We start from the raw sequence: 9,887 nt of genomic DNA on the forward strand, positions 1-9,887 counted from the left end.
TAACATAATTAAAATACTTAACAGACTTCTCAGTGGAGTATGTCAAACATTCTCAGGGAGTCCAGGGGGACCTTTAAGCCCAAAAAGTTTAATTCTGGGTGTGCATGCACACCAAAGCTTATACGAGAATTAAACTTATTGGTTTTAAAGGTGCCACTGGACTCTTAACTTTGTTCAGTTACTTCAGAAAAACACAGCTATACACCTGAATCTATTTTCAGGGTGAAACGTACAAAAACCCTTGTGATCTATTCCCCCACAAAGTTTTGAGAGACACTCCAGTAACATCTTTTGTTTATTTTGCAAAGAACAATGTGTTAGAAGTATGCCAGATACAGGAAAGTAAAGACCAAAAAAGCCTCTAAGAAAGGTCACAGTCATGAAAGGCAGAGTAACTTTACCTACAATAGTTTCTTTATTCCCAGTAACAGTAACCTTGCCTACGATACCTTCTTTATTCCCAATGTAAGATAGTTTTCAAACAACACAGTTGTTCATTCTTTGGGACATAACTATTGTGCTAACATCACAGGTTGATCTACATTTAGAAAGCATCAGAAAATGAAAACATACAATTATGTAAGTTTAATTTTTACAGTTCTGCAGTTTTGTGGAGAAGCTGAACACTATCAAAGTAATTTAGAAAAGCATTCGTGCCTTAAACGTTTATTCAAGAAACTTGCAGGTAAAATATTATACAATGGAACAGTACTGACAATCAGGTACAGGAAAGTCAGCATGAAAATGTAATTGGAATTTCACCATCACTAGTTTTGCAGAAAGAAGCAACTCTGCATAAAGTAAAATACATGAAATACAAACATTAGAAAGTCACTGGTAAAAATTCAGAGCAAAATTTTTCTTAGCATAGAACATTAACTATTTAGTAAAGAAAAGGTATAAAGGCAAAAAGGATACTCCATTGCAACGGCATGGGAAATACCCAGGTTTGTTACTGTCAAAACAGTTATGGTTTGGCTGAAAAATTGTACCTGTATTCAAAAGTATTCTTAGTCACTCACCTATACAGACTGCAATTGGGCAGATGTTGCATAATAGTACATATTCTTATGAAATGATTTCTTTGATCCAAGACAAAACCTGCATATTTATGTCTGACAAGACATCCTCTGTAGTTCGTCCTTTTACAATCATGCTATGATTTGCACTTTCAATCCAATGGATTTTCTGAGGTGCTTTCATTTTGATTGCAACTTCTTCCAGCAATTTCTATTTAAAACAATGAACAAAATAAGTTATCTTCCTGATCCACGAAGAACTCAGTTCCAATATGGATGGAGTTATCATTAGTTCTGGACGTAAGATAGATTCTCCCCTAAAAGCTGGCATTAAATATATTACAGCATGACTTCAAAAGCAAGCAACATGCAATATGATATGGTTTGGGGAACAGAAAAAAACCCGCTCAAGGTCAAAGCAAGGTTAAGGACACTGTCAAAATGGCATACTGGGGGAGAAAATAAGAAAGTAGTCTGAAAAATTGCTTCCTCCCACCCCACCCCCTTGCCCAGAAGATATTCTGACTATATTACTAATGAACGCTCATATCACCTGTAGTGGTGAAGTTATCTATATTAAAATTCTGAAGGTACAGTGTTCCCTGCCCTTAGTGTGAATGAATAAATTCCAAAGGAGGAAAATTCACTTTTACATTATTCTCAAAGGCAAATCAGTACCGAGAAATAAATATAATGAATAGTTTCTCACTCAAATTGAAAGTGGCAATTCAAAAATGCAATACCTTACGTAAAATATATTATACTTAATATCATTCTTAGCTTCCATTGAAGATTTAAGCTTAATATATTTTTAATTCTTGTCAATTTTAAATGTTATATTAATTTTATTGTTTTTTATTTTGTTACTAATGTCAGATCTGTTGTACACCACCCTGAGATGGGTGGTATAGAAATCATAAATTAATACATAAAATTCCCTTCAGCTCAATATTTTAAAAACATTAGGGCTTTTTCTTTCAGTTTTACTTAAGTAAAACTATTCCTACTCCCAACTATGATTCATATAAGAACTTACTTTATCACACATCTCATCTGCATCGCCAGACACAAAAAGCACAGGGGACTTGATCAAAACCAAGTCTCCATCTCGAAGCTTGGACTGAAGCTTTGGCCGGTGCAGTGGATAAGAAAGGCATATCAGGCCTTGAACGAAGCTATCGTTGTCTTGATCAGCTTGACGTGTCACAGAGGCCGCAGCACGGGATCCCATGGAGCGACCTAGATCCCACAAGGAAGGGAAATGGAGGTGCAAATTTAGGAGAGTAGTTAGAAGGGAACTATAGCACAAGCAACATGTTAAGGCCCACTCAAGAGCATTTATTTAGTTAGATATTAGCAGAAAGATTATAAGGTTAGGGCATTCTTTGAAGGCAACCTCTGTAAGATCAGCAAGGGGTCTACGGCTTAGGCAGAATAACAGTACTATGGCCATCTACACATTGATTGGATCCAAGTGCTCAAGAGTCACAAAATGAACTGTGACAGGATACAGCTTTTCACAGCCATACTAGCTGGAAATATGATTTCATGGTTCAAATTCAGTCATTCGTACTAGAATCATAGAATCAAAGAGTTGGAAGGGGCCATACAGGCCATCTAGTCTACCCCCTACTCAACGCAGGATCAGCCCAAAGCATCCTAAAGCATCCAAGAAAAGTGTGCATCCAACCTTTGCTTTGGTCTGGTCCTGCCTCTTCTCCTGTTCAACATACCTCCTGTTCAACATGCCTCCCTCCCCAAAACACTTCTCAGACAAGGGTTTGCCAGGCCTCCTTAAGTCCTGCAGAGTGGGTGGATCAAAAGGGTAGAGCAGGGGTTGTCAAACTGCGGCCCTCCAGATGTCCGTGGACTACAATTCCCAGGAGCCCCTGCCAGCATTCTTAGAGAATAGTGCCAACAAAATGGAGGTGAACAGTTATGGTACTAATGGCCTTTTATGTATTTATCCAGCATTAGTATCATATTTATTTAAGGTGACCAGATTTTAACATTGGTAAAGCGGGACACCATTGACCGGGAAGGGGGGGGGTCTTGATTAAAATTTGGTCTATATGGAGCAACAAAACTTTTCATAAAACGCAAAAACAGTATTGTAATATATATTTTTAAAATTTCAACATAAGTACAATTTGCCAGGTGCCCCCAGATGTCCCTCCAAAAGTGGGACAATCTGGTCACCTTATATTTATTGTATATAGCCAAAGGCCTTCAGTTTTTATCCAGTGAGCTATACAGCAGTTTGGTGTAGTGGTTAGGAGCACAGTGTTCTAATCTGGCAAGCCGGGTTCGATTCTGCGCTCCCCCACATGCAACCAGCTGGGTGACCTTGGGCTCTCCATGGCACTGATAAAGCTGTTCCGACCAAGCAGTGATATCAGGGCTCTCTCAGCCTCACCCACCTCACAGGGTGTCTGTTGTGGGGAGAGGAAAGGGAAGGCGACTGTAAGCTGCCTTGAGCCTCCTTCGGGTAGAGAAAAGCAGCATATAAGAACCAACTCTCCTTCTTCTTATAGGTTGGATCCTGTCTCACGTATCCACAGATGGAAGGAATGTGTGCTTTCTGCTGATTCTTCCCTTCACTGCAGACTTTCGTTTCCTTCCCCATGGTGCCCCCTTACTAGTGTCCCCAATCCAGGAGGTAGTATTTAGACGGGCCATTTGGGCAAGCTGGAAGGGGAGGCAAGAATGGTATACTGTGCTGAGGAAACTCCTGTCAGTGGGAGCTTTGAGAGGGATTCAAGCCAGTGATTCAAAAGGTTCTCTAGTCCACCCTCTACTGAATTCTGAATAGGAATTTAGGCATAAAAACTGCAACAAAACTAAATCAGGCAACGCAACTGTGTCCCTGAGCAAATAGGCGGCAGGTGAGTCAGTGGTTTCTATTTCAACTACAAAGGTTTGGAAGAGATTAACATGATTTGTTCATTGTGGTATGTGGTTCTGCATGGACTACAATTCCCATGAGCCCCTGCCAGCGAATCCATGGACATCTGGAGGGCCGCAGTTTGACTACCCCTGCCCTAGACTATATATATTTCTGGTTCTGCTCTTTATATTCCAAGGCCACCAAACAGCATACTGTGTGATTTAAATCTGAAAACAGAGTTTTACAAGAATTAATGTATTTCTTACCTGCAAGAAAGACACCCGAAAGTGTGTAATCCTTAGAAGACCTTAAATATTCCTTTAAAAAAATGACAAACTGTTAATTACTTCAATAATTAAAAGATTAAATTAATAGGACGATCAGGAATTAGGAATGCAATCAAGCCATATTACGTCCAGCCAGTAGGGAGAGATCTATCTTAAAAGGATGGGAATTCGCAAGATGCAAAGTTTTATTTACAAATCCTCACATTAAAAAAAAATGTAACAGGACATGCTCGCAGTATATTCACTAGCTTATGCAGTGAAATCTGAAACTATTCCGATCCGGCCATGGCACAGAAGGTCTGATCAGCTTGCCTAGCTCTCTCTCCATTATATGTGAAGTAGGGCGGTGATTTTAAGAATTAAAGTGATGTGCGGCTAAAGAGAAATTAGTTCATATTTCCCACTGGGTGGCTTAGGGTAAGAACTCATTTCCAGCCTCGGTTCTCACTCTGCAAAATAAAATAAAAAAATAGATACCCATCTCTCAAGGATAAATCATGAAAGAAAATAAAAGGAAAGGTCAGACAACAAATAATATTTATATCCCACTTTCCACCCAATGCGTATTCACAGCAGCTTACAACATTGTTTCTCCCTGCTGTTTTATCTCTACAACTATGCTTTTAGGTAAGTTGGAATGAGAATAACTGGCCCAATGTAACAAAGGGGGATTCCATGGCAGAGTGCTTTACTTATTAATAGCACCATGCCTGAAAAGAAGCCTATGTTCCCATCGATCCCTTGTTAGCTGCACCTATGCCTTCCCTTCTGTAAAAAAGTACATTTTAAGTCTTTGCGCTTAGGGGCCCATTTTCTCCCTCGTTATTCTCTAAGGCCCTATTTGGGTCAATGCTGATAAAGAAATAATCAGTACACCTGACACTTTTGCACTTTGTGAACTGAAAACCAGACTTGGGTCTTTCGTACCAGAACTGTCTTATATGCTTTAGTTCGATAGGCAATGTTAAGGCCTTTGCAGGTAAACCTAAGGCACAGGACTCCATGAGAGACGAGGTAGTTTGCCAGAGATGTTAGGTGAGAAAAATTCATATCGCCAGATGCTCCATGGGTAAGAATCACAGCATATGGAAGTATCTTGCCAGGGATGGAAAAAACAGCATCTAGGTATTTGCTTCTGAAAGGTATTTTCACCTTAGCCTAGAAATAAAAATACTGAAATCAGTAAACACATTGTTATCTGTTTCTAAAGGCTATGAGCTTTAACACAAGATAAACTATTGTGAATGAACTGAAATATCAGCAATCCAATGAAAGCATTTAAGAAATAGGTCCACTAAAACTTTTGGTGGAATAAAATTCTGTCTTGAAGGAGTCCTGTTTATTTTTGCAGTAATGAAATTATGCAATTTAGATACATCACCATATCTAATAGTAAAGTGACTCCCACACCCCCCCATACCAATCAGAAAAGCAGCAAAACTAAACTGAAGAAGACTTGTTTTTTATATTCTGCTTTTCACTGTCCAAAGGTGTCTCAAAGCAGCTAACATTTGCCTTCTCTCGTCTCCCCACAACAGACAACCTGTGAGGATGGTGGGGCTGAGAGAGCTCTGGAAGAACTACTCTCCAAGAACAACTTCTAACAGGACTGTGACTAGTCCAAGGTCACCCAGCTGGCTGCTTATGGAGGAGTGGGGAACCAAACCTGGCTCACCAGATTAGAAGCCACTGCTCTTAATCACTACATCGAGCTGGCTCTCTGAAATATGCAGGAATACAGAAACAAATATGACTTAGTAAGTTAATCAAAGGAATGATAAAAAACCCAGCAATTGTCAAAATATGTTCCTGAAGCGCGAAACACCGAGAACAGCTGAGAATGAGTTAAAGAAGAAAAAGAGGTAGAGGAGAAATTAGCTTGCTCAAATTTCTGACACCTTATAAATTCCCGAAGAGCATTATTTTGGAATACCATTGCCACGTTCCTCTACCTCCATAGTTCCTTCAAAGATAATCAGATGTTTTGTCTGTTTAGAATATCTAATTGTCTCTGTTCAGCTCAAACACGTACTGCTGAAACTTTCTTCTCCACAGATTATTTGTGTCTTGACAGGCATGAAAATAACAGCTAGTAAGAATTTTTGCACAAAACAAATAGTTTTAATTTTTATCAAAAAAAATTAACAAGACTTTTACACTTAATATTTCTACATGAGTGGTGCTATAAACGTACCTCTGTATAGTCACCCATTTCCCTTTTTATAAACTTGTGTCTAGAAATTTTTCACTATAAGTCACTGTAATAAAAGAAACAAAAAGTAGACATGATCATAGTCCCATAAGGCAGCTCTGTATGTGCATGTGTGAAAATTTAAGATCCTCTTGTATTCTTTCAGCACCTGCTATTCAGAAGTATCCACGATTATCACAACCTGACAGTTATAAGTCCTTTGTCCAGTTCTGTATGCAGTAGCCAAACTTACTTATAGCACAATTAGACATCGAGCCCCCTGCTGCCTGGGTGGCAGGTGTTCCATGGGGGGCAGGATTATTTCCCCGCCATATTGGGGGATTTTGTGTATTATTTTTGTGTGGTTTTAATGGATTTTTTTAACTGGAGTTATTGTTATGGGACTTTTTGTATTATAACCCGCCATGAGCCAGTATACCAAGAATGGCAGGTAAGAAATATATAATAAATAAAATAATAATAACAACAGGATGTGACAGCCATTATCAGATCCTTGCATGTCTTAGTTTAATGTTAAAGGTAATCATGGACAAAAGGCGAGTTCAGTTCTTTCCCTGTGTCCTAACCTTGAGTGACCCCCATAAACTGAAACTGTAGATTTCAAAAGATTTGATCATTGCCTTCCAGCTTATCTCAGAATGCTTCAATGAATGCTTGTCTGCCCATTAATATATTCTTCCTCTCCTATGCATATTTTCCCCTTAGGGAATAAAAGCTTCTTCCTAGATTTATCAGAACGAGCAACGTACATATTAAAAACGCAAACAGAGCAGGCTATAAATCTCAAAATAAAAATAAAACACGTATGTCTTTTGCTACAGGTTCATTAGGGTTCCCCTATTTTGAAAAACAATCAAGAGGGCCTATTTCTCAACTGACTCCTTCAAACAAGGGATCACTAGGAGGAATCTCATTTTAAATACTCCTCCTATTTGAGCTAGTTGCTAGCTAGTTGCTAGCTAGAAATATCCCAACCCTTCCAACCCCAAAAGGTGGACACTTGCATCAGGTTTCAAAAATAGCCCCAAAGAGGGCATGTCCTTCAAAGAGGGGGCATCTGGTTAATAGTCAGGCACGCCTAGAAGGGAGTGGGATGCTGCCTGCTCATCTCCATCAGGCAGGCGGAGTGGCCCTTTGATTCCAGAATAACGAGGCGCCTCATGGAGTCTTTGTGTAGCAATTACACATCTGTGTAATTACACAGAGCAATTACACACCCCTGTGACTGCCTAGTCCCTAAGTGCTCTTTAGCCCCTCGACACCGTGACGCGATAAACCTTTTAAAAGATGCTACAGGAGCCTGCAGGTGCACTTTGGCCACCTCATGAGAAGGAAGGTCTCCCTGGAGAAGAGCCTAATGCTGGGAGCGATCGAGGGCAAAAGAAGGGGACGACAGAGAACGAGGTGGCTGGATGGAGTCACTGAAGCAGTAGGTGCAAACTTAAATGGACTCCGGGGAATAGGCCTGGAGGATCATCGCCCGTGGGGTCGCGATGGGTCGGACACGACTTCGCACCTAACAACAGCAACAGGAGCCTGCAACAGGGCGTTGTTCTTTTTGCTGCTGCAGCACACCGCCCCAACCATGAAACCTGCGCACACTCAGGGGCCTTCGGCTTTCATAATAAAACCTCTTTTCGTTTAAACCAAGCAAATGTCCCTCCTGCTCCTCGTGGCCTTCCAACTCTCCCGTCCCTCCCACGCCTCCCTTTCCTGCGAGGGAGCCGAAGGAGCCCACGCCAAAAGCATGGTGGGAGTTGTAGTCCACACTACCGGTGAAAGTTTTGCTCCGGCGTTGCGCCCCGTCGTTCTTGCGCGTTGCAGAGGCGCCTAGTCCGTGCTCAGGAGAGTGGCGGCTGTGCAGAAGAAGGCCGCCACCTGTGTCCTCACCCCGCGTTCGCCCTGGCGCCCTTTTCGCGGTGCCTCCCGATCTGGGACTAGCCCCTTTTCCCGCCACTGAGCTCGCGATTGGACGAGTAGGGCTTGATCATGAAGGCAGCGGGCTGCAAGAGTATTTCACCTGCCGGTTGTGTGGGATGCAGAGAACACCCCTGGAACAGGCAGAAACCGATATTATACAAGAGTACCACGAAAAACAGTGGAATGCATTATGGACACTCAATATTTTAGAATGAAAAGGTGGAAATCCTGGAGCTTTGTTACAGGGCAAAAAGGCTCGGGAACACATGGAACAGGCATTAAACGAACAAGAGTACCACCAACACCCCCCTCCCCCCCCCCAAAAAGTGGGATACATTACAAACGCTCGGGGATAATATTTTTGAAATGAAAAGTGGAGCTCCCACTCGTTAACCCAAAATCCCCCTGGAACAGGCCAGAACGGGCATTAAACAAATACTAGTACCTCAAAAGCAGTGAGATGTATTTAAGGAACCCCAAAATAATATTTTGGAACTTAAAATGCAGAAATATTATGTACATCAACCTTGTTGGGGCTAAAATACCTCCAGAACACCCTAGAACAGCCTGGAATGAGTGTTAAACACATCATAGGACCTCAGAGAACACTGGGATGCATTCAAGGCACTCCAGAACAATGTTTTTGAACTGAAAACACAGAAATATTATTCACGGATTAACCGTTTTCAGGCCAAAAAGCCTTCAGAATGGGGGGAAGGGCTTTTACCCTGTCTCATTATTAAATATTTACGCACAGAATCTGCATGTACTTAATATCAGAGGCCATAATAAACTCCAGCAATAAACTGGGCTGCTAGCTCCATCTTGGGGAATTCCTGGAGATTTGGAGGCAGTGCCATAGGAGTTCAGTTCTCCTTCAGTGTGGCCAAAGTCATCCAGGTGCTCGTTCAGGTAGGGTAAATTGAAATTCAAAATTTTTAATTCTTACCATTTTTGCATGGTTGCGTTTTACTTGAGTATTTGTGGTTGCCAACTTTATAAATCTAATTTATATTATTTTATATTCATTATATATAGTCACTTTTCTCATTGGGATTCGAGGTGGTTTACGCAGAGAGACACAATAAAATCAGATTCCAGTAGCACCTTTAAGACCAACAAAGATTTATTCAGGGCATGAGCTTTCGAGTGCAAGCACTCTTCATCAGACCGTGCTTGCAGTCGAAAGCTCACGCTCTGAATAAATCTTTGTTGGTCTTAAAGGTCCTACTGGACTCTGGTTTTATTGTGCTACTTCAGACCAACAAGGCTACCCATTTGTATCTATATTTACGCAGAGAGAGTTAGTACCATCAACAGGATGAGACATCCAATAAACTGAAATAGGATAAGGATTGTATAAGTCTGGAACCAAACAAAAATCTTTTTAAAAAATAAATAAAGAACTGAAACAAAGTGAAAGTATTCACATATTAAATGATGCAAAAATTACATTGTGGTATCCTACATGCAGCAAGTTGCAGTATGGGCCACAGTCTCTTATAATTTATCCAAATAACTTTGCAATCTATTTAAATCCCTTTTACATGTGTAGGAAAGCC

The 9,887-nt window shown here is 40.8% G+C and overlaps 1 protein-coding gene across 3 annotated transcripts; it reads right to left on the reverse strand.

Moving 5' to 3' along the window:
• Nucleotides 1-282: 282 nt before the first annotated feature.
• On the reverse strand, nt 283-8,361 carry TEX30 (testis expressed 30). 3 transcript variants are annotated; one of them, XM_077343779.1, is made up of 6 exons: nt 8,179-8,361; nt 6,388-6,451; nt 5,121-5,351; nt 4,173-4,224; nt 2,056-2,258; nt 283-1,230 (listed from the first exon to the last, which is right to left on the reverse strand). In XM_077343779.1, exons 2-6 carry the CDS (start codon nt 6,403-6,405, stop codon nt 1,069-1,071), a joined length of 666 nt encoding a protein of 221 aa, XP_077199894.1. In that variant the 5' UTR covers nt 6,406-6,451; nt 8,179-8,361; the 3' UTR covers nt 283-1,068. The 3 variants fall into 3 exon arrangements, with proteins under 3 accessions (XP_077199894.1, XP_077199895.1, XP_077199896.1); XM_077343780.1 differs by lacking the exon at nt 8,179-8,361 and adding an exon at nt 7,922-8,130; XM_077343781.1 differs by lacking the exon at nt 6,388-6,451.
• Between the last annotated feature and the right edge of the window lie 1,526 nt (nt 8,362-9,887).

This window comes from Paroedura picta, chromosome 6, assembly GCF_049243985.1.
Source record: "Paroedura picta isolate Pp20150507F chromosome 6, Ppicta_v3.0, whole genome shotgun sequence".
In the NCBI taxonomy this organism is placed as follows: domain Eukaryota; kingdom Metazoa; phylum Chordata; class Lepidosauria; order Squamata; family Gekkonidae; genus Paroedura; species Paroedura picta.